At 46.6% G+C, this 26,137-nt stretch overlaps 2 protein-coding genes across 2 annotated transcripts in view; both read right to left on the bottom strand.

The window, feature by feature from the left end:
- The window catches only part of ADPRHL1 (ADP-ribosylhydrolase like 1), a 31,170-nt gene extending 28,137 nt beyond the window's left edge, over positions 1-3,033 (bottom strand). The window contains exon 1 of the mRNA XM_080928425.1: positions 2,705-3,033. Coding sequence (XP_080784551.1) covers positions 2,705-2,915 — 211 coding nt within the window. The 5' untranslated portion in view covers positions 2,916-3,033. The remainder of the gene's footprint in view (positions 1-2,704) is intronic.
- Positions 3,034-4,581: 1,548 nt separating this feature from the next.
- DCUN1D2 (defective in cullin neddylation 1 domain containing 2) lies at positions 4,582-25,812 on the bottom strand. Its single transcript, XM_080928445.1, has 7 exons — positions 25,777-25,812; positions 19,906-20,122; positions 17,943-18,111; positions 13,874-14,004; positions 9,866-9,948; positions 7,535-7,631; positions 4,582-6,558 (listed from the first exon to the last, which is right to left on the bottom strand). The coding sequence occupies exons 1-7, from the start codon at positions 25,777-25,779 to the stop codon at positions 6,479-6,481; spliced, it is 780 nt and encodes a 259-aa protein (XP_080784571.1). The 5' UTR covers positions 25,780-25,812; the 3' UTR covers positions 4,582-6,478.
- Positions 25,813-26,137: the final 325 nt, after the last annotated feature.

Below are 26,137 nucleotides of genomic sequence, written 5' to 3'. Positions count from 1 at the left end.
GCTCTGCCTTGACTTCCTGCCCTCCCTCCCGTCCTACTAAAGGATAAGTCACTTTAGAAGACTAGCCAGCAGCTCTTAACTAATGTGATTAAAATAATGATGATAATCATCACCATCAAAATACTATGACTGAGTCTGAAGTAAAATACCAAAGAATTTGCATCCTCTCTCATTCATTTTGGCTCCAACCTGCGCATCTGTTAGAGAGCCTTTGAGGGGAAGAAAAGGCATAGTAGGTCTGGTGCACCCTTACTCTGTGGGGTCTCAAGCTTCCGGCAGGCTGTGCATTGAGGCCCCGCCCCCCTGTCAACCCCCCCCCCCCCACACTGATTGGCCCTGGCAGGTACAGCCTGGTGGTCCTACACCACTGCCGAATTCCCCATATTCTTCCTGTGGCTTCGCTTGACTCCCACAGTCCCAAGGGTTTTAAGGCACAGGGATGTGAGCACCTCACCCAGTCCTCAGCAGCAGCCTGGGCCCCAGAGCAAACGGCTGAATGTGGACATGAGCCCCATTCAAAGCTCATGGTCGCTCACTAGGTGCTGGTTCCACTCTGGGGAGCAGGCTATAGGGCACCCAAATGCCACAATAAATAGTTCTGTGACCGTAGGCGGCAGACAGGGTAGGTAAGAGTGGAGCTTGTGGCCAGGTTGCCTGGGTGAGCTGTCAGTTGGCTGCACAGCACTGGGAGAGTTACTCAGCTACTCTGGGTGTCCGTCTCTCCCCTGTGGAAACACTGAAGCCACCTTTCCCAGTGTGACGATGATGTGGCCTTGGGATAGGGAGTGTAAGGCGGGTGGGGCAGCTCCTCATGCACATTTTCTGCAAGGAGGAGTGCCCACTATTACTGACATGCCTCCAAGGCCTCCTAAAGTGGACTACGGTGGTTAAAAAAACAAAACAAAACAAAACTGGTTGTTTAAAGAGAAAACCTTGAGTCTCAGTGAGTGGAAAGAAAATGCTGTGTAGAGCGGTAGGTCCCAGCCTTCCTAAGGCCGTGACCTTGAATCCAGTTCCTCAAGCTGTGAGGACCCCAACCATAAAATTATTTCGTTGCCACCTCAAAACTGAACTTTTGCTACTGTTATGGATTGTAGTGTAAATATCTGTGTTTTCCGATGGTTTTAAATGACCACTGTGAGTCGTTTGACTCCAAAGGGGTCTTGGCCATAGGTTGAGAACCTCTGGTCTCGAAGCTCAACTAAAGGGGTGTCCGTGAACTACAATAAGAGCCTTTGACAGGGCACAATGCAGCAACATATACTTGGTAAACCTGGTGACTGGCAGAGAACCCACTTTTCCCCCAAACAAACAAACCCCAAACCAAAAACTCCAATGCTGCAAATGGGCCCAAAGTTTCTAAATATACATACTTCATCTTGAGTGGGCTGTGACATTATACAGGACCTATCTGAGCCAGGGGCTCTCCAGGGAAAGGACAGTCACACACCAGGCACTCTGAACTCTCAGAACACCCATCAGCAATGAGCACTCTACAGGCCTTGGCTGTGCACTGGCTTGTATACGGCGATATGAAACAAGCATCAAGAGTAAGTACTGACTGACGTTCTAAGTCCTGTTCTCCAGAGGTTGTGAGCTGTGGTGGGCTCTGAGCTGCACTACTGACCATAAAAGCAGATAAGTATGCCCCAAACTATGAGCGGAAATAAAGATCTGGAATTCATAATGGTTTTGATGCATCTCGCTTCCCATGGCGTGATGACATGGTGCCTTAGCAACGTGCTTTACTCCCCCCTCGTTATTCGGGTCAAGTCGCTGATATTCCCATGCAGTGACGGCAGAATCCATAAATACTGGGGTTTCATCATGATGTATGCTCAGGAAGATGCTTCACCATTTTCAACGAGCTGTGACACCGTATCTTATCAATGTGCTTCAGCCCTATTTAGAGACACCACATTGGTGGCATTCCTGCACAGTGACCTCAGAACTAAGCTGAGCACGTTCACCACAGAGGGACAGAACGAAGAATGCCTAAGTGAGGTCTGTTGGTTCAACTGCTGCCCTCAGGTCTCAATGTTGCAATGACAGCACGTCAGACCTGCAGGATGTTACCGTACCCTGCCGAGAAAAGGCGCATGGTGCTGTATATATGCACGTCTCTGAGATGCAGGTCACACTTTGTTGATCATAGCGCTGCTCTGCTCCTCAGGGAACAAACTTCGTTCGCCCATGTCCAAAACTCTTCCTTAGAACATTAACTCATAAACAATGCCCAAACTGAGCCCAAGTGGACAGATGGTCCAACCTTAATTATTTGGATTTCAGACGCCATCCCCAAACAATGGTATCTCAGTGGGCCCAAATATCAAGCTCTTCTGTAGTAGACTTAGAGCAAGATGCTCACCCTCTGTATGAGCACCCACGTCTGTGCCTAATCCCACCAGAGCAGCTCCCGGAGGCTCGCTCATACAACACAGAAACAAGCAAACGCCTTAGAATCTGGAGCTTAATTATCTGAGAAGCGCTGCTGTCCCCCAAAGATACTCAGGAGAAACATGACCTGCTGCCTTTCAGGCTCCAGGTCTTGGGTGAGTATTAAATCACCACCTTCAGCAACAGTGTCAGGTAACGCAGCGCACTAATGCACCTCCCTCGGGGTTCTCAGTACTGGTTTGCCACCAACACAGGCAGTTGGTTTTTCTACCCCAACGCACTTGGAGCATATGCCAGCCAGTCCTACCTGTGGTAAGGGCCTCAGCCGTTGCCATGTGCATGATGGTGTTGTCACTCACTGGCCACTTTCCGGGTGAGAGCACAAGGCTGTCCAGTCCCCCAGTCTTTTGCAGCTCCTCCTGGATTGAGCCTAAAACACTGTTCTCCCTGCAAACGTTTCCATAGCCGAGTGCATCTCCAACACTCCCCAACAGCATCGCAGCCTTGAACTTCTCCATCTCGGAAGGTGACACCTCTTACTCCGCAGTTGCCTTTGTCCTTCCCTGGCCACCCTCAGCCAGCCCCGCTGACATTTATACTGGTCATTGTATTACTATCCAGCACTCTCCAAATGGTCAGGCGTCCCTTTCCTGCCTTGGCAGGTGCCACCAATGAGATAAAGGCTGGGAGCTCACCACGTGGGAGCTGTTTGGACGGTACAGGCTCTCTGGCGCCAGGGGACACTCAGCCAGCTTGGAGCCCTTGAGCTGTGCGGCATCAGCTCCTTGGTGGATTGTGCCCCCTGCTGGTAGATCGAGTCACAGTGTGAACAATGTGCTCCTTCCCCTTCGCTCTACGCTACCTTCAAATAAACACACTCCTCTTGCTGCTTCTCCTCTGCTCTCCTTCACTCAGAGTAGGGCTGAGATCTATCCGTTGTAGTTTATGCTTTTAGAACGCTTTTCTGGCTGGGCAGTGTGGTACAGGCCTTTGATTTCAGCTCAGGAGGCAGAGGCAGTTAGATACCCGAGTTGGAGGACTGCAGGACTAGCTCCAACACGGTAATACATGCACATGAAGCTCTTAGTCTGATTCTCAGCTCCGTTTAAAAAAAAAATGTCGTGAGAGAAAACTTTAAAAGATACAGCAGCCCTGGCTCCTGTGAAGAGTATTATGACACAACATGGTGTCCATTAAGGGGCTCCGCTAAACTTTCGAGTGTGTCTACACAAACTCAGTCAAATGTGGTTATGCCACCTCAAGCTTCTTGTGTCGTAAACATCTCTGCCTGCTCGGGGAATTACTAAATAATAGGAGGATGGATAGGTACACTTTATAAAGCCAGGGCTCTGTGAAATGAACCAGGATGATGACCACCCTGTTCCCTGTCTCAAGCACAAGCCCTGCAGGCTCAGACACTGCTGGCCCTCCTGCGATGGAAGTCTGTCACACCCAGAATTGGCAGGTGATCACTTGGACTTAAAATACAGTTGGAGAGAACGTTCGTGTGTAGCAAGATGCCCTTCCTGCTGGCCCAATTCTCAGTCTGAGGCAGTCCCGCAAAGCAAGAAGGTACATGGCTCCCATCCAGATAGACAAACAGCAGAAGCCAGCTCCCACTGAAGGTGGACCAGCTTATGGACAGAAGTGTGTCCACACTATTTGGCCAAAATCACACGAGATAAAGCTGCCTCACTAGTCTGTCTACCTGGCATCCACAGAGCCCCTTCTGTTACAGGATGCTGGGCACAGCAAGAGAAGCTGGGGGCAGTTTACTTCTGTGCCCACAGAGCATCAAGTTTGAAACGGACACTTAAACTACCACAACTCTGCAGCTATGTCACGTAGACAAGGACTATGCTGTCTCCTCTGGGAACTCCTGGCGGGTCTGAATGGGACAGACCTGTCATGCTTGGTAAATATGTTGTACACAGAACTGTAGCTTATTAGTATATTATGATACATGGCCACCCCATCCCAGCAGATCATGCTGAGAAAGGGACTTGGGGAAATGGAGTTGTCTGTCTCCAGCATGGCACTTGCCAGGTGGGAGGCAATGTGGCAAGGGCTTACCTGCTGTCACTACAAGGGGTCCTTCTGGTGCTCCATGACAAAGACCAGGGCCCTGATGTGCACAGGTGGGTATCTGTGCAACCAAAAATAAAGGACATCACAACACCAGGGAAAATAGTTTATTTACTATTTCTGTAGTTTTCTGCATTTCTGTAACATGCACAAATCAAGTGTAAATGATGGAACCGAAAGCACAATTCTTTGAAAAGCCTTCATCAATTACTAGTGTGTCATGGAGTACTGACAATCCCACAGACCTTGACGTTTTAGTTATTTATGCTTGTTTCATTGTGTGAGTACATGTGTGTCTGTGGGGGGTACATGCATTCCACCGTACATGTGTGGAGGTCAGAGGACAACGAGAAGTGGGTTCTCCCCTCCACCGTGTGGTTCCAGGGACTGAACTCTGCCAGGCTGGGCAGCATGTGCCTTAACCTGCTGAATCCTATCACTGGTCCTTTCCCTGAAGAATGTTAAATCTTAAAAATTAGAACGTATTGCAGACCTTTCAGTTTTAGTGATTTGTATCTATAAACTTCTCTGAACGGAAGTTAACTACAAGTCAGGAACCCACCAAGCTTGGAAGGAGGCTGTTCTCCAGGTTTTCACTGAGTCAGGTTGGTTGCGTATGCTCTCAAAGATGTTCCGGTTGTCCCTTTACAGACCTATGTTGACAGGCCACTAGTGATGTCATCTCACACACTGAGGGGTTGACTTTGTGGAGACTGGCTTCCAATTCCAATCCTCCACCTCCTCCGTGAGATTCCTGTTCACTAGCAACAATCCATCTCTCTGTAGGGCACGCATGCCTTGGAGCTTTCCTACACCAGGAGCTGCCCAACAGCACATTTGGGACATGCTTTCTGTGTACAGACATTGACCAGTCCCCTGTCCTGAAGTGGGCCCAGCACATCTGCTTCATAGCCATGTTGGAGGCTGGGCAGCAAGGCACGCTTGTGACACCAAGTCTTGGCAAGTGTGAGGTAGGGTCAGCACAGTGATGTTCGAAGCTTGACACCAGAAGATAAGGTAGTATCCAGACCCCCCACGCCTGTGTGCATGATGACCAGATAAACACCGGAAAAGCGGATGGTGACACAGCACAGTGACACGGTACAGTTCCAGGTGCAGACAAGCAAGACAGGACTTTGGGTGTGGATTCTTTCTGGATGATGTATGTTTGCTTCCAAATGCATTATATGGCTTTTGAAGGACTGGACACTGGGCACTGAAGACATCATAGACAGGTGACGGGAACTGGTGCATATGATTTGTAAATCTAATTCATCACTCAAAAAGAAGTGTTTCTCATGGAAAACGTCCTTTTAAATATAAAATATATTAAAAAAATAAGAAACTTCTCAGGAGGCAGCATCCAGGCCTAGTAGCAATAATCTCGTTGGAAGTGGAACAGGCCTACCAGCTTGTAAACAGTCTGGTATGAACCTGCTGGATCACATCCTGGGCCACCCTGTGCAAACTGCAACAGTATCTTCTAGAGAAGAATAGAAGCAGAACGGCTAGTAAATCTAGAGATTTGATAATTCAAAACTATCCATCTTGAATACCAAGATTAAAAGCAGTGGGCTCTCTGACAAGGCCATCTTCATGAGGCTCCTGTTTAACAGCTTGGAGTCGTATAAGAGATACATCATTCTGAGGACAAGGACGCTACTTTGAAACATAATTATAACATGATTCCAGTTTGGGAATGGCTGGTGCTCACCTTAGCTGAACTCAACAGCATGCTTTCAGCCCTGTAAACAGGGTCTCTGTCACTTTCTGTAAAGACAAGTCATGCAGGCGTCTCCTAAGCAATAGCTCTGCCCATGTCCCTGACATCCCGAGGAGCTTCTGCGCGTCAGCCACTGCAGCCTTTAAGCAGAATAAGGATTTGCTTCATGAATGGACGAGGAAGACTCTGAGGTCAGCGACAAATGCACACAGCAACCCATGCGGCTGTCTCCTCCAGGACACGCCCATCCTACCCTCCATCTGGCTTTTCCACCTAGAAGGGGCCACGTCTCCCACCTGTGAGTACGGGCCGTGCATATTCTACAAAGTCATCTATCAGGACAGGCCACGCTCCTAAAGGAAAACAAACAGATTTTTACAGTAAGTCTCATGCCCACGTTTTTATGTTAAAAATATTCTTTCCCCAATTCTAACATCTAAAGAAACAAAGAACTCTGAGGCTTATGCAACTTGCGCCTGATCACACGACTCGCTGGAGTCCCTTCTGCTCCCGAAGTGGGGTGAGTGGGATAAATGTGGGATAAATGTCCTTGAGACCACATTCACTGACCAAGCCTACATGGTGGCTCCTCGGGCCTCACCAGTTTATAGGCCGTTAGCTAGAATATGCTGACTGGGAATGGAAATAAATGGGCCGAGGAGCATAAACACCTAGTCACGGGCATCCTTTCTCTGACTCCTTACCAGAGATTCCCCAGTCTGTCCAGTACCGGCGCTCACTGCCTCTCATGATAGCTGTCTTCTGCAGACCGGTTAGTTTTACCGGCAGTTATGGCTCCTGAAAACCAAGCTGTCTGTATTCAACTATCTCTTCCTTCAAGCTCACACATGCTTTCATTAGCATTGGTTATGAGCTGGATGCTGTCGAGCGGAGGGACACAGAGATGAGGGACAGGATATGAGCCCAATGCTGTCAGTGACAGGCACTGCCCACAGGCATGAGTAATGAGGATGTCCTACACGGAGTCCAGGCAGCTACGTCTGGAGGGAGACCAGCCATCTAGACCAGGCCCCTCGGGGAGCAGCGCTACTGCACCGGAGGATCTTAAATGTCTCTGATGTGAGGCTCTTTGGCATCAGGGGGAAAATACATCCAGACTTAATGATAGCATCTGCAAGCCATGCTACCCAGGTCTTATGTGGCTATAGGGGCTGACAAGGCAGTAAGCAGGTACACTGCTCTTACTCCTGTGGGTGGACAGCCCTTCTTGGTCAGTGACTGCCACCTCACTCTGGGGCTAGTCAGGAAGCATCCATAGGGCATGTGAGCATCTCTGGTAACCCTGTGAAATCCTACAACTTCTAGTACCTTCTTCATCGTAGTTAGACAAATCATCTGCAATCATGTTTCCAAAATCTAGGAGAAGGTTCCAAGTATCTCTTGGAATTGATCTTTTGTGATGTTCCTAATACATAAGAGAAAAACATCCACCAGGTTAAGGTTCAGATCTTGACTCTCAGATATTATAGTGGCTGGGGCACAGCGTTAGTAAGTGGCTCTCCTGAGCATGATGAGAGGTACAAACACAAAGCTGTCATAAGTAAAGGTGACTGCCCGCTCATCAGCTGTATGTGCTAGGTGCTGCACGTCCAAATGACGGATGCTGGTGTATTTCAATGACAACTGTCCATTCTTGTTTTGGTCACACAGAAAGCCAGTCTCTAAACGTCTTCACCCTCCCTCCCCACTTCCTGAACAGAACACTGTCAGGAAATGACACGGGACAATATGGAGTCCTGTTTCTCTCTGTCTTACTTCCTCCCTTGTTCTTCCATATGTCAAGTGTTTCTTAAGTGGGATAACTGTCAAAAATAGTCTTTGTTACTTAATATTCTAGTTGTATCAAAAACATGGAGACTAATCCAATGCCTGTACCACAGAGAGGCAAGTTCTGAGGTGAAGATGGGCCTCCCCTTCTTGCCTGCAGAGCCCCCATCAACTCAAAACTTAGCCCTGTCATGCCAGCCTTTACATGCCAATACACATATGTAACATGAACTAAGCCTGCTACCTGTGGGCATGCTACCTCAACATTCTTTTCACATTTATTTTTCTGTGCACGTATGTAAGTCAGGGGACAACCTGCTGTGGGGTCAGTTCTCTCCTTCCACTGTATGGGGCTTGGGATCTAACTACAGTCATGGGACTTGGTGGCAGACACCCTTATCTGCTGAGCCATTTTGGAAGCCCTTGTCTTAAGTCTTCCTTTCTTCTTTTAGGAAGCCTGCTTATTTGATTTGTTCTTGGGGAACTTCATGTGGTACATGAAACATCAACCGCTAGATTGTCAGCCGTCTGTAGTCTGTCCTCCCGCCAACATTTGGTCTGAGAAGTACCCAGCTGACGGAGGTCAGACCCTGCTCTGGCCTCCTGGGTAAACAGTCTCACTGTTCTCAGTCCTCCAGTCAGTGGGCGCTGGCTCTGCTCCAGCACTCTGCTGGCTCTGTGACATGGTGACGTGACAGGTCATACCTTCTGATTTCTAGACATGTGGCTGTGGTGCTCTCTGGGGAATGTCTCTAGTTTGGTGTTAACCGAGATGAGAACCTGGTGAAATAGGCCAGTAATCCCAGCTACTTACTAGGCGAGATGGGAAGAACCCAGTTCAAGACCTGTCTAAACTCAGCAAGTCAAACCAAAAGTGAGCTGGGATGTGGCCCAGCCGTAGAACACTCGTCTGGTGTCACAGAATGAGTAAAGGAGGAACTGGGCACCGAGTTATCGGCCACTGAACATCCGACAAGTAACAGCACATGACGAGATGAGCCCCTGGACACTAATCCTTTCCCTAGGCCACCAAGACAGTGGATAATGTTATCACTCGATCAAACACCTAGGGGAATAAAGTGCTCAAAGCCACCAATCTTGCCCATGGCAGGGCTGAGTGTATGCTGACCGGGGACACAGCCGGAGATGGGAAGGGGGTACCCAGCAGGGCACGGGATGTGCTGTGGCCTTCTTTCATTGTTGAGACAGTGTGAAGGTCACCAGGACTGTTGTTTGTGGATCCAAGACATGTTCTTGCACACTCCACTCACTGCAGAGAGCTCACAGCTAAACTGGCTGTCCCTACAACACAGGACCTAGCACAGCCACAGTGCCTGCCTCAAGGCACCACGCAAAAGCATCCTGTCCATCGGTAAGTGGCAGGAGACACATGCTGGCAGGGTTACGACATCCTGTCCACATTCGCGAGTCCGGAGCAACATGCTACAAGTGTGGTTCTGGAACTTTACGGATCTGAAGTTCCTTGGTATAAATGAAGAACTGCTGAGATTCACAGCTGATCGACAAACGGCATTGTGGGAAAAGTGGCTCCCACCTGTGCTGCGGCACTCTGGAAGTGCCAGCTGTGTGGTCCTTGCCTGATGCCTGATGCCCCTGTGCTCACACTTCAGTCAGGTGGCTGTGTTCGGTCTAAGCTATGTATTTACTTATTTACTTATTTAGGCTTTTGAGACAGAGTCTCACTCACTATGTCACCCCGGCTGGACTTGAACTCATAGAGATCTGCCTGCCTTGCCCTCCTGAGTGCTGAGATTAAACGTGTGTACCCCCATGCAGAGCCTAAATCTTAGCATTTCAAATAAGAAAAACGTCCTCTTGGTTGGGCACAAAAGGTAAGAAAGAGTCACTTACCAGCAAAAATGTGTTCCAAAGATCTAAAAATTTAAACCTTCCAGACAATACTAACTTCCAATATGCAACAGCCATTTCTAAATCTGGCAGAGAGAAATGGGAGGTGAGGGGAGAAGGGGGAGGGGAGAGGGTAGAGAGAGAGAAAGGGAGGGTGATTAATAAACCCCAGTCTTTTTCTGTTGGGATAGAGATAATTGCGTAGCGATTCTCCCCAGCAGTCTCTGGTTTCTGGAAGTGGCATGGAATCCAAATCTACAAGTAAGCCCAAGCCCAGTCTTCTGTTAAGTTTCTAGAAAACTCTAGCAATGTGCTCATTAAAATTCTGATAACATTCAAGGGGTGACAAGGGTCTGAGTTAAAATAGACTTCAAGTGTAACAGCTATTTTCTCTCAGTCTCTTCGGAAAGGGGAGAGGTGAGAGAAAGATTTAAAAGCCAACAGTTTTAGTTCCCAAAGTCATAGAGTAAGGATGTTGCAGAGCTGGAGCACACCCTCAATCCCAGCGGCTAGGAGGCAGAGGCAAGCACATCTTGAGTTTGAGGACAGCCAGAGCTACATAGTAAGACTCTGTCTTAAAAAAACATCTAAACATGTAGGTTTAGTACAACCAAATTTGGCCAATTCTCGACTAGCTTATGAATAAATGAGAGTCAGACTACAATTATTTTATGTGGCTTTGACACTTACTGGGGGTCACCCCTAATCTATTCTTCTAACTGCAGGGCTGGCTCCCTCCCCAGTGGTGCACCCCAGATACTTGCTGTTTCTCCTGACCACATGCTCATGGTTCCTCTCCCCTCGTGGTGGGTTCCTTCTCCTCTCTCAGTCTTCCTTTCCCCCCCCTATCTTCTCCTCTTCCAACAAGGTCTCTTCAAACCCACCTACCTCTAATCTTTCCAGTAACTGGCTGTCGCCAATTTTATTTAACCAACAGTTTTAAATCAAGGAACAAGGTTTGAACAAGAACTTGTAACTGTGAGAATTCACTCATGGGCCTTGGGCATAGAATTCAGCATTACAATACACAGCAATATAGCAAACCTAACACGTAGGAGAGTGGTGAAACACATTTGGTGTGAGAGGTCCCGTGTTCAGTCCCTTAAGCACTGTGAATCACAGTGAATCCAAGCACTGATCCCTCACTATCAATAAATGTCACATGCATGGCCAGAGTGGGTCAAAGTATAACTTTCAGCTTCAAAGGAGGGAAAAGAACATTGACAAATAAAACACCATAAACCACAACTTGAAAATCAGGTTAAGGAACCTGTTTGCTTTTTATTAAATGACAGCTTGACACAAGCTAGAGTCATTTGGACACTTTCCTGATTGGTGTGGAACAGCCCTGCTCACTGGTGGTGGTGCTAACCCTAGGTAAATAAACTGAACAAGCCGGAGAAGCAAGCCAGTAAGCTGCACTCCTCCACAACCTCTGGATGAGTTCCTGCCTCCAGGTTCCTGCCTTGAGTTCCTACACTGACTTCCCTGCATGTTGGGCTACAAGCTGTAAACTGAAATAAACTGTGTTTTATCACAGCATCAGAAGCCCTAGCTAAGATAGAAACAAAACCTAAGAATAGAACAAGGGGAACCCATCCCAGAGATCTCAGGAGAAAGAGTTCCTGAGAAATACATTCTAAGAGATCCAAGCTCAGATACAAAGGACTTAGAGGAAGGACACGCTGGATTAGTCCTTGTGGAGACACAAATTAAAGGAGCAGGGTAGTTAATAAAAACTATTAATTTAATGCTATTTCCCCATCCCATCCTGGGGTGCATGAGGGGTGAGATCCCAAGGTGACAAACGTGTACTTTACTGTTACCTTACACCCTTGCCACCAAGAACAAGAAAGGACATTAATTTACAGTATAGAGCTTAGCTATAAACTGAAGCCATAATCTGCAACCCAAGCTCAGCATCACGAGTGTTAGAGCACGACCACTGAGGCAGCCCAGCACCGGAGGTCACTGCTGCCAGCTCAGAGCCTGGAGGTTGGTCTCTGGAATCCATGGAAGGGTGGAAGAGAAAACTGATGCCACAAAGTTGTCTTCTGACCTCCATGTGGAAGTCAGACCACATGCCACATGCCCATATACACATAATAAATTTAAATTGCTAAAAAATAAAGATATTAACATAAAATAGTGTAGTTGCTATGGAAAACAATATAGAGGTTCCTTAAAGAATAAAAAATAGAACTACCATATGGCCCAGCTATACCTCTTCTGTGCTAGGTAAAGCCAAAGGAATCAAAAGCAGCGTACAGTAGAGAGACTGCCAGCCCACGCTTAGGACTGCACGGTTCACAAAAGCAGAGTGACAGTCTCAGCCTACATATGTCAACAGATGAAGGAATGCAGAGAATGTGGTGCACACAGTGTCAGGAAGTCATTCCATGTACGTCACACACGGTGTCAGTAAGTCACATAATGATAGTCATTCCATGTAAGTGTACGTCACACACAGTGTAAGTCACACACAGTGACAGTAAGTCACATAGTGACAGTCATTCCATGTAAGTGTAAGTCACACACAGTGTAAGTCACACACAGTGTCAGTAAGTCACATGATAGTCATTCCATGTAAGTGTAAGTCACATACAGTGTAAGTCACACACAGTGACAGTAAGTCACATAGTGACAGTCATTCCATGTAAGTGTAAGTCACACACAGTGTAAGTCACACACAGTGTCAGTAAGTCACATAATGATAGTCATTCCATGTAAGTGTACGTCACACACAGTGTAAGTCACACACAGTGACAGTAAGTCACATAGTGACAGTCATTCCATGTAAGTGTAAGTCACACACAGTGTAAGTCACACACAGTGTAAGTCACACAGTGACAGTCATTCCATGTAAGTGTAAGTCACACACAGTGTAAGTTACACACAGTGTCAGTAAGTCACATAGTGACAGTCATTCCATGTAAGTGTAAGTCACACACAGTGTAAGTTACACACAGTGTCAGTAAGTCACATAATGATAGTCATTCCATGTAAGTGTACGTCACACACAGTGTAAGTCACACACAGTGACAGTAAGTCACATAGTGACAGTCATTCCATGTAAGTGTAAGTCACACACAGTAATGTCGATAAGGGAACAGAAATAACACTAGTGAAGCCAGCATGACATAGAGAGAGATTATCACAGTTTCACTCATGCAAACATCTACTGTTTTTTAAGAGCTGGGCTGGGCATGGTAGCATTTGCCTTTAATCCCAGCACTCAGGGGTACAGGGTGATCTCTGTGAGTTTGAGGTCAGCCTGGTCTACACAGAAAGTTCCAGGCTAGCCAGAGTGACATAGAGAAACACTGAGTGAAAATAAAGTACATCAAATTAAAATGAGGAGATGGGCCAGGGACTAAAGTGTTAGGGGAAAAGGCCATTTCATAGGCAGATCAGCCAGGAGGTAAAGGAAGCCAAGCCATGGCCCAGTATACCAGCATTAAAATATCAACACCAGAGAAAACAAAGAAGCCACAGAAAGCAAACCTGCAACCCCAAGGGACTGCTTCGGCAAGCATGGGAAGAGAAGCCTGCTTGGCTGCACTGACTCTTTGGACCTGAACCGTGCCAGAGGAGAAGGAGGGGGAGAATGACAAAGACGACAGGAGGACATGTAGTTGATCGTATGCAAACCCGAGAGCTGAAATTTTCTCAGATGTGTACGTATGTAGTGAAGTGGAATTGTACAAGCCCACAAGGAGTTGTGATGCAGCTTGGGGTACAGGAGAGCTGTTCCAAGGCGTGGCTGGAGAAATCACCATGCAGAGAACAAGTCCCAAACATTCACACCGGCAACTTAAAGTACTTAAATTTTGAAGTCAAAAGACATTATTGATTGGTATTTCCAGTCACGTGGAGAATAAGTAGAAGAAGGAAACCAAAACAGAGACCACGTCAGCACAGCTGTGTGTGCTGGAACCAAGCTGATTTTGTCCTCGTGCAACATGACTCAGATCTGGCACCCCAAAACCAAAACCCGGAGGTCACACTCACCTAAGCCCTTCTGACCAGGGTTCTTAGCAAAGGTGAAGGTAAACTGGTAAAAGTCCTTGAACTTCGCTGGGTCCTTAAGCTCTTGTTCCAGTTTAGGGAGAAGAGCTTTCAGCCTCTCTGTGCTGTCACACCTGCAACAAGAGGGGCTTGTTACCTGTGATCTCCTTCCCACCATCCCCTCTTCATTCACACAAGCCTCATCTCCCAGGTTCCCCTGCAAATTCTAGAAAGATCTTGTAGCTATGGAGCTGTGAAAGCACACAAGCCACTGGCTGTTTTGCTGCTTGAGCACTTAGGGGCCTCCTCAGTGTTTCCAGTGCAGTTTGAAGTAGCCACGTGTTATAAAACCTGTTCTTTTTACTTTGGTTTTTAGATCTGGAGTCTATGTACTTGTGGCTGTTCCAGAACTGTGTGGACCCTGGCTTTGAACTCAGAGAGGTCCACCTGCCTGTGCATTCCAAGTGCTGGAGTTAAAAGTATGTCAGGTTGTATTGTTTTAAAAATAGATTTTCCTTCAAAAAGGCATTTACCTTTAAAAACAGCACTCAGCCTGGGCTGGGTGTGGCTCATAGTAGAGTGTTTACCTACCGTATGTAGGCCCTGGATCCATCCCTAACTCTGTAAACCAAGACAAAAAGCTGCCCTGCCATAAAAACCCAACACCTCAGTAAAAATATTAGCTGTTCTTTAGGATGAAAATGTGAGAGAGTGAAAACAAATCAGTCTCCTCTACTTCAACTGTTCAACAGGGAACAGAGAAGAACAGTTCACAAGCACTGCCCAAGGGAAGTCAAACTGAGAACACCAGAGCGACTGCAGACAGTCGGAGACTTCCAGACTGTCGGCACTCCTATCTGTAGGGACTATGGCTAGGTAGTGGCACAGTTGAAGCCAACCATTGGTGAACCAGGTACCACACCAGGTCCATGGAGGCCCAGAGAGGCAGAGCCAGCTCTCTCTCTCTCTATCTCTCTCCCACCCAGATGGCATGCCTGCATCTGAGCTTGGTGTAAATGTGAGAGCATGCTATTTCCTGCCTGGTCTTTGGACCTCCACTGTGTGAGGTTCACCCCGTGGTGTGTGCACACAGAGCTCAGTCAGTATCCACTGTGTGAGGTTCACCCCGTGGTGTGTGCAGACACAGCTCAGTCAGTATCCACTGTGTGAGGTTCACCCCGTGGTGTGTGCACACAGAGCTCAGTCTGTATTTTTGTCACAGGGACCTTTCACACCGTGTGGACGTGTGAGCTGAACAAACCCTTTCCTCCCCAAGCTGCTTCCTGGTTATGATGTTTGTACAGGAGTAGACACCCTGACTAGGGCAGTGTTGAAGCTAGCTTTTATGTTGTTGTTTTGTTTCTTTTTCTTTTGCACAAACACTCTAAAAAAGTCCTTCCTTTATCATATTGATTTGGTGACATTTTAAAACTTACCCCTTCACATGTTTATAAAGTTATTTTCCGCATTATTTACCAGAGATTAAATGCTTTTAGCATTGAGAACTATGGTCCTCTTGAAACTGATTTTCCTAGGTTGTAATGGGAATCAAAATTAAACTGACTTGGTAATCACCTTCCCTCTATGATGCTCTCTGGCAGAGGCTGTTTAAAACTTAGGATTTTCTTTCATTAAAAGTGTGCTAAGTGAAGAGACATCCCCAAGTTTTCTCTTTGAAAATGTAAAAGACAGCCTCTGGTGACACGAATGAGAATGCTGGGCTCATGAGTTTGAATACTTGGTCTCCAGTCAGTGGAACTACTTGGGAAGGATTAGGGGATGACCATTCAGGGTGGAGCCTCTGGCTACTCCCTCTTTCTGCCTCCAACTTGCTGATTAAAATATGAGCTCCCAGCAGTTCCTGCCACCACACCTTTGTCCTGCTCTTGTGGACACTGACCCTGATTCTAAGTCCCTAATTAAATACTTCCTTTTGTAAGTTGCTTTGATCATGGTGTGTCTTGTGCAGTGATTAAAAAAAATTAAGACACAGGTTGAAATGCTTTAGTGTCACAAAACCACTAGTTTCCCATTACCTTTCATGTCAATTCTCAACAAGCTGTATATTAAAAACCATTTGTCTATTCGAACAGGCTGTCAAGTTTACTGGCATGAATTTGTACATAATAAATCACTGTAGAGTTCTGCAGTTGATGTCTGCCACTCCTGATGTTATTTGATTTTATGTCTCTAAAGCAACAAGCACTTGCTTTTGCTGACTCTGCCAGTTTTTCCTTTTATTGGGGTTTGTTTGGTTGTTGTTTATTTATTTATTTTTGAGACAGAGTTTGACTGTGCAGCTCTGGCTGGCCTGGAACCCACTTGCATAGACCAGACTGTCCACAAACTCAGAGATCTACTTGCCTCTGCCTCGCTCGTGTGGAATTAAAGGTGTGTGCTCGTACGCCTGGCTTAAATTACTGTTCACCCCTTACCCTTTTAAATTCCTTCTGTATACACTGCTGAGTTACCCTCCTGTTCTCTGTATTCTCCTTGCTGGTCCTTCTCATTTTCAGGGGCTGCAGATTAAAGCTGGAGCTTAGAGAAGGTAAAATTCTGTCATTGCTACCCAGCCCTATTCTGTTAGGGATGGGTGGATATTGTGCTGGCTAGTTTCATGTCAACTTGACAAATGCTACTGTCATTTGGAAAGAGCGATTCTCAATTGAGGAAAAAACCTTCATAAGACTTGCCTGTGGGCAAGTCTGTGGGGTAAGGTCTTGATGAGTGATGGATGTGGGATTCCCAGCTTACTAAGGGTGGTGCCATCCCCAGAAAGGTGATCCTAGATGGTAAAACAAAACCAAACCAAACAAACAAGTAAGCCAAGGGCAGTGAGGCAGAAAGTAGCTTCCTCCACGGGCAGCATCCCCCGTGGCTTCTGTCTCCACGCTCCTGCCCTGCTTGAGTTGCTGTCCCAACTTTCCTGCTCCTTGGAAGTAAACGGTGAAATAAGCCCTCCCCAAGCTGCTTTTAGTCAGGGTGCTGTATCACGGCAACAGAGGTCCTAAGACAAATGACTTTACTACTCCATCACCTTCTCTTCTTTCTTTAGCCTTTAATAAGCAGAATTCTATAAGTGTTTAATGCCAGCCCTTTCTTCACCAGTGCGCTGGCTCATTTTTATGTCAACTCAACACAAGCTAAAGTCATCTGAGAGGAGGGACTTCAACTGAGCAAATGGCTCCACAAGGTCGGGTTGTAGCAAGCCTGCAGGGAGTTTTTCTTAATTAGTGATGGAAGTGTGTGCTGTAGAGACAACTTCAGCGGTTTTCGGTTTTCCAGTAACTCAAACAATTGACTCCAGAGCATCCACAGTGAGAGAGAGTGCTAGGAATATCAGCATGTGGAGCAAGGTGGCCTTTATAGCACCTCACAGAACAGGCCAGCAAGTTTAGCAATTAAAAGATATTTTTGTTGGGGGTTTTCATTTACTTCTCTGTACGGCTATTAAGTGAGCAACATCTTAAGTCATTAATCCTAACTCTGTAGGTAAAGGAGGAAAACAAAAACAAAAATAGTATTTTACTGGTATTTAATGCATCAACACGACAGATTATACACTTGGCATAAAATAGCAAGTGTTTAAAAACTTTACCCTGCTATCCACTGCTAATTCACACTTGAAAGAAATCTGCTTACAAATTGAAAGCTTTGTTTTTGCTAGGTTAGGTTCTATGTATGCATGTGTGTGCACACATACACGTGTGTATGTGCACATGTATGCAGACGCCTGAGAGAGCCAGAGGGGTGAGACCCCGTGCAGCTGCAGTTACAAGAGCAGCAGCCGGGAGCAGCCATGGGCGCTGAGGACTGACCCGTGACCTCTGCAAGAGCACTGCAGGTTCCCGACCACTGAACTTCCTCAGCCCCACTGGAAGCATTTTTTATTTATAGACTGAGAAGAATTAATGTAAATAAAGGTGTAGATAAAACACTGAGTATCAAAGGAAGACAAAGCATTTAACACACAAAGAAATACATGAATATGAAATTACTATTTATAAGTCACTGGAAAAATGCTCCAACTATTTTTCCTTCTGAAGAGTTTAGTTGAGAATAATCCACTTACCCCAGCTCTGTCATGCCATCCACAAACTCCTTTTTGCTAAATTCACACTGAGTGGCGGCTCTGAACTTCCATGCTATGACCAGCACACTGATACTGGCGGGGTCCAGACTGAGGTCATCACAGAATTGCTGAATCCCATCGACTCCGATTTTGTTTTCGTCCTGTGGGTCTGTTGTTAAAATTTGGGGGGGGGGCGTCATACTACATTGAAAAACAATCCTAAAACACCTTGTCAGAGTCATACTACTCTTATACAGGCCTATCAAGTATTTCAGCCTTGCCAGCCAATGAACAACCATGTTCTATCACGTATGAAACAGACAGAGCATTAAGAACCTATTAAATCTAGGTTTCTGGGTTTTAGGGAAAGAAAAAACATGGAGACTCTAGTGAAGGGATGTCGTCATTAAGAGTTAATTTAAGGGCCAAGCACACAAGTCCAGCAGAGGAGGGTGTCGTGGTGTGCTCGAGGCCTTGGGTTCTAGCATCAACACCAAAAGTAAACCAAAGCCAAGATTGCGGTTTAATTTATGGCAGAGGATGAGGCTTGGTAGCAGAAGGCTTGCTTCACGTGCACAAGATGTGGGTTTGTCTCCAGCTCTGACGCAGGGCAGCAGTGCAAAGGAAAGAAAGCGTTCTTACAGTTCTGCCAGAGCAGAAGCGACTAGCTGCTTTCTTTTGAAGTAACTTTACTTGCCATCTCTAATATTGTGGGACAATATTTTTCAAATTCAGTTAGCTTATGCACACACATCCAACAGCTTAGAGGTTCATACTTTCTACATCATATTGTCTAGTTTAGAAATAAAAAAATCCTGTCTATCAAAAAAGAAATAATAAAGTATATTAAAGACACTTCTGCGAAATTTCAAAAAAAAAATAGATCTTGTCATGATGTCAATACTTCTCCATGGTATGTGTATGAATTCCACTGGCTCAAAGATACAATTGAAAAAAAAACCTGTAACTCTGTTGCTCAAATAGCAATGCCCTACAAAAAGTACTTAACTTTGGTTACTCAAGTATTATACACAACGTTATTTTCATAGATGATGGTAGAATTGTGTGCTATCTATGTGGTGCATGTGTGTCGACACACGTGCCAGCATGTGCATGCACAGAGGCTAGAGGTCAACCCGAAGGATTTCCCCCATTTCTCTCCATGTTATTTCCAAATGTTTTTTATTTGCCTATATGTATTAAACCACAAGCATGCCTGTTGCTAGTAGGAGCCAAAGGACTGTGAGCCACCCTTAGATGCTGGGAAGCAAACCTTGGTCTTCCGTCAGAGCAGCAAGTGCTCTTAATGTGCTAGGCCACCTTTTCTGACCTCATCATCTTAGGATCCCTCACTGAACCTGGAGCTGGATGCTTTGGCTATGCAAGCTGGCCAGTGACCCCCCCTGGAATCCATCTGTGTCTGCTCCCCTAGGCGCAAAGTTGCTGGTGTGTGTCCACCGTTGGTTTTTAGGTGGGTGCTGGGGATTTGAACTCAGGTCCCCATGCTTGTGTAGCAAGCACTTTACTCGCCGAGCCACCTCTTCAGCTCTACTGTGCGAGTTGTCTAGGGTTTTGTTGGGTATTCCAGGTTGGCCTTGAGTTTGTAGCAATTCTCCTGCCTCAGATCCCGAAGAGCTGGGACTGTAGGTATGTGCCACAGTGCCCAGCAAAGAAACACTGATGACACAAATGAAGGAGGGAAAGCAGACATCTAACTGTATTGTACCAGAGACCCCACCATGCCTGTGGGACAAAGGCTCTGTTAACCACATGGCTCAAACAGTAGCCTGTGAAGCAGTTCCCTCTTCATCGGACTCAAGGTAGAGGGAGACAGGGATTGAGGGGTCAGGTGACAGCTTTCTGCTAGTTCTCCAACTGAACACACTGAAAAAGTGCAGTCTGAACCTCTTGGCCCCGCCCCCCGCCAGCGTCAGTACCGCCCTCCCGCCATTCCATCCCTTACCTTTGTACCTGGCATACAGCAGCTCCAGCTTCTTCGGGTCCACACTGCTCTTCATAGACTCTCGGTGGAACGCCTCCGGGTTTTGGAAGAAACTGTCTGTGGCCTCGTCTAGCTTCCATTCATTCTGTGTCAGGTAGTAGATGGCAGTCCTCTCGCTAGCCTGAGTGCATGCCATGAACTGGCGGACCTTGTCCTTCTGAGCTGATTTAAGTTTATGCTGTGGGATGGAAAGACAAAAGTGGGAAAGCCAATGGAGCCGTGTTTGCTTGTCATGTTCCCAACACCTATGTTTTTACTCCATTTACTTTTCTGGTTGGGTGACTCAACTTTCGGAACAACAGCAAGCAAAACCCTGCTCTTCATCGGTTCAAAAGACTGCATAGTCTTCTGAAAACGGCAATGACGTTGGATAGAAAACATACGGAGGCCGGGAGGGGTGCTGCCAGAGTCAGCCTCTACACAATGAATTCCAAGTTAGCCAGGGATGTACTGGGAGACCTTGTTTATAAATAAGTAAACCAACAAGCCAGCCACATACAGTGGTGTATACCTTAATCCTAGCACATGGAGGCAGAGATGTGGAGCTTCAGAAGCCAGCCTTATCTACAAAGAAAGTTCTAGGCCAGCCAGGGCTACATAGTGGGCCCGTCATAAAAAAAAAAAAAAAGACATTTTTATATCTACTCAGTCCCCTCTGCATGGTTTCCCCCTCTAACGCGTTGGCACAATGTCTCAGTGATATACATCTAATCTTCTGTCAACCCTGATGCTGTCATAGGGGCCCAGCTCCAGAGCTATGAAACTTCCACTAAGTTCAGGCTCTAAAAAATAAGGGGAAATGAACAGTTTGGAAGCAAGCTTGTTTTAAAGGCTTTCCTAGCTTAAAAGCGGAATCTTGCTGATAGAAATACAAAGTAACTGAGAATTACACTGGGTAGTTACTAAAGTGTCAAGAGCAAGCCTGACAAAAGGTGCTTATGAGGAAATGAAAGTAGTAAGGCTGTGTTTGAGAGGAGAGGCAGGACAGAGGCTATGGGTTGGCTATACAATCCGCCAAGCAATGGTGCTATAGACCGTGTACGGTGACGCAGGATAGCTCTGCAGACTTCCACACTAGCGTGGCTGCTTCTCTAAGTAACTTGGCGAAAGTAACAGCACAAGTGACTGGCTCCATTCTAGGGGTCAAAACGGAGTGGCCACACACAGGTCTCTTTATTTATTTGGTAGCACTGGGGTCACCACCGGGTCCTGTGCACACTGGAGGAGTGCCATACTGTGGTGCTGTACCATGAGCCCTGACTGAAGTTTCATACAATAATAGGGGGCGATTTTTACATAAGAGCATGAGAATTACAGCAGTGCTGAGTAAGTTTTACAGAAATGTATGAGTAGCAAGACGCAGATGAAGAATAAAGGGGAAAAGGAGGTAAGAACAGGGTTAGAGTCAAAGACATGCATACAGTGAGCTGCCAATGGACGAAAAGCAGGCGCCAAGCCTCCTAGCTGCCACAGCAAAGGAAGAAACGTGATGAGGTTAGGAAAAGCTCCTTATAACATGTAAACGCCTGTCAATGGACAGATGCAGTCCTACGCTCCTGGCCTCAACCCTGAGAAAATGGTCCTCATAGCCCCTTATGAAATAAAACATGTGTAATGTTCCCTGTAAATACGCAATTTCGTAAGGCAAGCCTTATATGTCAAAACACCACTGCTGACCCAGCAGGAGTAAGACGGTGCAGTTCAAAATACATCACGCTTCAGTAGGCATGGCAGATCCCGGGTGCTGAGGCCTTTGTGGGGGCTCCCAATGAGGAAACAGATGTCCTAAGATTCCAGGTATGCGGCAGAAGCCTCATGCTCTCCTCCTCATGAGTATGCAGGAACAGCCTCCAGGACTGCCATGGTTTGTGGTACAATCAGAGGATGAACACGGAAAGACTGAGGCCTTCTTTAAAAAATGCGGAACAGTCCATGAATTTGCATGCTGTCTTTGCACAGGAGCCAAGCTAATCTCTGCGTCCCTCTAATTTTAGTCTGCGCTGCTGGAGCGAGGAGAGGAACGTAACTTTTATAATATCTTGGACAGCAAGATAGCTTCAGATACATGGGGGGGGGGAAGGATTCACTGCTGTAAATTTTTAAAAGATCTTTGACATTTTTATTTATTATTCTCACGTGTTTGAGTGTTTTGCTGCTATAAATTGATGCCCCGTGTGTGCAGTACCCCTGAAGGCCAGCAGAGGGTGCTGGATGCGCCAAGACTGGACTGGATGGCTGTGAGCTGCCTTGAGAGTGCTGGCAATCAGTCCCAGGTCTTCTAGGATAGCAGCCAGGTGCTCCTGATGGCTGGTCCCACTGCTACAAATTCCAAAATATGTTTACTCTACTACATATGTAATTCTTTCCATGGTAAATTCTGAGGCCCACGATTATAAGTAATTATATAAACAAAAGCACTCGGTAATCCCAATTACTAAGAATACACAAGGTTCCTGAGACAAAGACCTAGACAGTGAACACCACAGGCTACAGCCATACAGTTCCTTACACATGCTCAATGTTGCAGAGTAAACCCAACAGTTCACACACTATGTACATGCAAGTAAAATACCATGCAGCCGCTGCTGGCTTATTGGTTTGAATCTGCTGCACCGATATAGGTGCTGAAGGAATATCTTCTAGATACTGACTTTAAAACTAAACTTTAAAAAAAGGATAGGCAAAGAATTCAATGCGCATTCTTAGCTAAGATCAAATTTACTTAAATTAGGACAGATCTTATACACACTCACAATCATCTAATCGATAGGTTTTCTTTTGTTTGTTTGTTTGTTTTTATGAATCTGACAATCTCCCCAAGGGTAGACTGGTATAGCTAGAAATATGTAAAAAGCCTTAAGAGAAAAACAAATTTACCATCCCTAAATAGCCCTCTATTAAGAATAGATAAGGTATCTTTACAGTGAAATAGCTGATAGTGCTAGATTTAAAAGTTCTGTTATTGGGTTGGAGACATGGCTCAGTGGTTAAGAGCACTGACTGCTCTATCAGAGGTCCTGAGTCCAATTCCCAGCAACTTCATGGTGGCTCACAAACATCTGTAATAGGATCTGATGCCCTTTTTTAGTGTGTCTGAAGACAGCTACAGTGTATTAATATATACATAAAATAAATCATTCTTTAAAAATTTTTTCTATTATGGTTATAAAACTAATTTCATTATATTCAGAGTATCATTCAATCATAAAAAGGAATGGAGCAGTGACAAATGTGAATCTCAAAAACACTGTGCTCAGTGAAATAAGCCAGACACAAAGGGCCATACAGCATAGAAATGCTTATGCTATGTGCAGAATATGCAAATTCATAGGTTGGTGGATACCAGAGACTGAGGGGAAGAAGGAACTTGGAAGCACTTATGGACACATGGTTTTCTTTGAGGTGGTGAAAATGTTTTGGAACTAGATGTCCTCTCTGAAAGTTCTCTTAACCACTGAGCCACTTGAGTAGCTCCAGTAATGAATGTTTTTCAAAACCAATAATCAAAAAATAAATCCAAGGAGTGTCTGCTCTGCATCAAAGAAACAGCTAAGAGAACTAGGGTTCAATGGGAAGAAATGGAAACTGGTAATAACATTATGAAAATGGCTCATAAACCCAAAACGTACAGGAAAATGGTGCCAAGTCCATTCATGTGGACACTCCAGTGTGAAATCCACCAAGGTCTGCTCGGGCAAGCGGCTTCCATTAGAGCTTACCTTGTCATGGAAGCCAAAGTACTGGGGTGAGGGCATTTTTTTGCTCCATTATTCTACTATTTAAAATACACAGGGTTTTTTGTTTTTTTTTTCAGAACTTATGTAAGTTGTGTGCATGTGCCCCAACATGTGTGCATATGTAGAAGTCAGAAAACTACTTCTACTGGTGGTCCTCTTTATCCACCATTTGGATGACAGGGATTGAACTTGATGGTAGATACTCTTAACTGGCCCCCAAAATGTAAAAATTTCCTCAAATAAACACTAGACACAGTCCTGTTGACTTCAAGGATTAGTATAGCCTTGCCTGACCTGGAACTTGTGATGTAGACCAGGCTGGACCGTAAATCTACAGAACTACTTGACCTGACCCTAATTTCCAAGTGCTGGGATTAAAAGCATGTGCCATCATGACCCACTGTGTATGTGTGCGTGTCTGTGCACAAGCGCAACACAGATGCCAGGAGAGGCCCTGATTCACCTTCATCTGAAGTTACAGGCAACTAAGCTACTGATATGGATGCCAGGAACTCAGATCTTCTGGAAAACAAGCAAGTGCTTTTCAGTACTGAGCCAACACTTCAAAGTGGTAGATTTTATTTTACCCTTTTGGTCAGTTAAATTGCAGTAAAACATTACATTTAGAGGGGGAAAGACCATCAAGAAGAGACTAGCAAAGCTCCTTCAGGGACAATCTTTTATGGGGGCAGGCTCTGCCTAACATTTCCAATGGCTTATCTGCATCGATTTCAGATGTTACAAAACTAAATTTACAGTAGATCACTGCTAGAAGTGCCTGCTGCCATTGATTTACGTTTTCATAACATCTCTCACAGAGCTCAACGCAGTCCCTCACATACAACAGTAGCTGTTTAGAATTGTTTCAGCGAGAGAATAAGACATACAGAAAACAGGACAAGTAGACCTTCTGGACAGCAGAAGCTGGTATGAGAGAGTTCCATACACTTTCTGCTATCTTGTGAAGAGTAACACACAATCTGGGCACAAGGGCGCTCCTATATAAGAAAGCATCTATAAAATGTCCTTCCAGAGACACTTAGCAAAATGCCTCCTCTTATGGTCAATTTACAAAGGGCTCAGAGGACAAACATTTGATCAAACAGATTTGTGACCCACTTTAGGTTGACTGTGCTTTTGCATGTGCAAGCCTGGAACTTGAAGCATAAAATGCTCCCAAACCTTCAGCCTCCCAACATTTCCTTCCCAACGGACGTTCCCGTCCACGTGCATCGGTGAATGGCTTGGCCAATGGGTCCGCTAGCAGCTGGTCAGAGGAGTCTGGCTGCTGCTCTTCTCCATTATTTCTTGGTTTCTAGGTTCACACCTTTTAGTTTTCGCCCTTGACGATATCTGTTCCATCCTCCCTTCCCTCCCTGCGGTTCAGTCCTCAGCCCTGTTTCCACTACGAAAACTCCAAGCCAAGCAGACGTCTCTCCCAGGACAGAGACAAAACTTGTCTTCCTCTGCTCCCATTCGCTCGCATCCTCTCGGAGCGAAGCTACCTCGAGATCCAAGGAATGGCACTGTCAGGCGTCCTCCAGGCCTTTGTACGACTCTACTAGGCAAACCCTCCTCTACTTCGGCGTCCAGTCGATCCCTCCCCGTCTCCGGGATTCCCAGCCTGATCCCAGAGAGCCGGCAACTAGGACTATCCTCAGCGAGAGCTGAACGGATTGCAAACCATCCTAACCCCGCAGAGCCTTGCGCACCACCTTCCTTCCACCTCTTCCAGAAACCTCCCCGGACTGACGGCTTCCAAGCTCCTCCAGCTCCGCCCCAGTCGGCGTCACTGTCCACTCAGACGCGGGTCGGCTCCGCCCAGCAAGCAGGTGTCACCCGTCGCACAGCCCCGTCCCGCCCTCCGGTCCGGGTCAGCACCCGGCTGACCCGGCGCCACTGCCCTCCCGGAGATCCAAGTGGGCTCCTCACACCCCTCTTCATACCATGCTTCTCCAAGTCAACAGTGCCCTCCCTCCACACCCCGACGGGCACACCCGGTCCCTCCGTTCCGTTATCCTGAAGCCGCCGCGGAGCGGTGACCTCCGCGCCCGGCTCTGGCCCGCACCTGCAAAGCGCAAAGCCAGTCACCTACCATGCTCCCCAGTGCTGCCGAAGCGACTTCAATTTTCTGCGCAAGCGCACGCCACTCTTCCTCTGCGCAGGCGATCGCAGCCGCTGGAAGCCGCAAGCGCTTTGCGCAGGCGCAGTCTCCGGATGCTCCTCCAGCGGTCTGGGAAGCTCGCTCAGTCTTCGTCTGTCTGCGTGCCGTGCGGACAGGCGCCCGTCAGCTCCGAGGCACGGCGTTTGGGGCACATCGTAATCTCTCTCGGAGGCTGTTGCTGTTCTTTGGCTCTTAGGGTACGCACCCTTTGGAAGGAGGCTGGCCGGCCGGCTCTCAAAACTCCAGTTCCCGGCGTGCATCGCGCCGCGCGAAGGCCGACGGAGCTGTCCAC

This window comes from Micromys minutus (assembly GCF_963924665.1).
Source record: "Micromys minutus genome assembly, chromosome: 14".
Classification (NCBI taxonomy): Eukaryota; Metazoa; Chordata; class Mammalia; order Rodentia; family Muridae; genus Micromys; species Micromys minutus.
The sequence above is the reverse complement of the archived record's forward strand: the minus strand, read 5'-3'. Positions and strand labels throughout refer to the sequence as shown.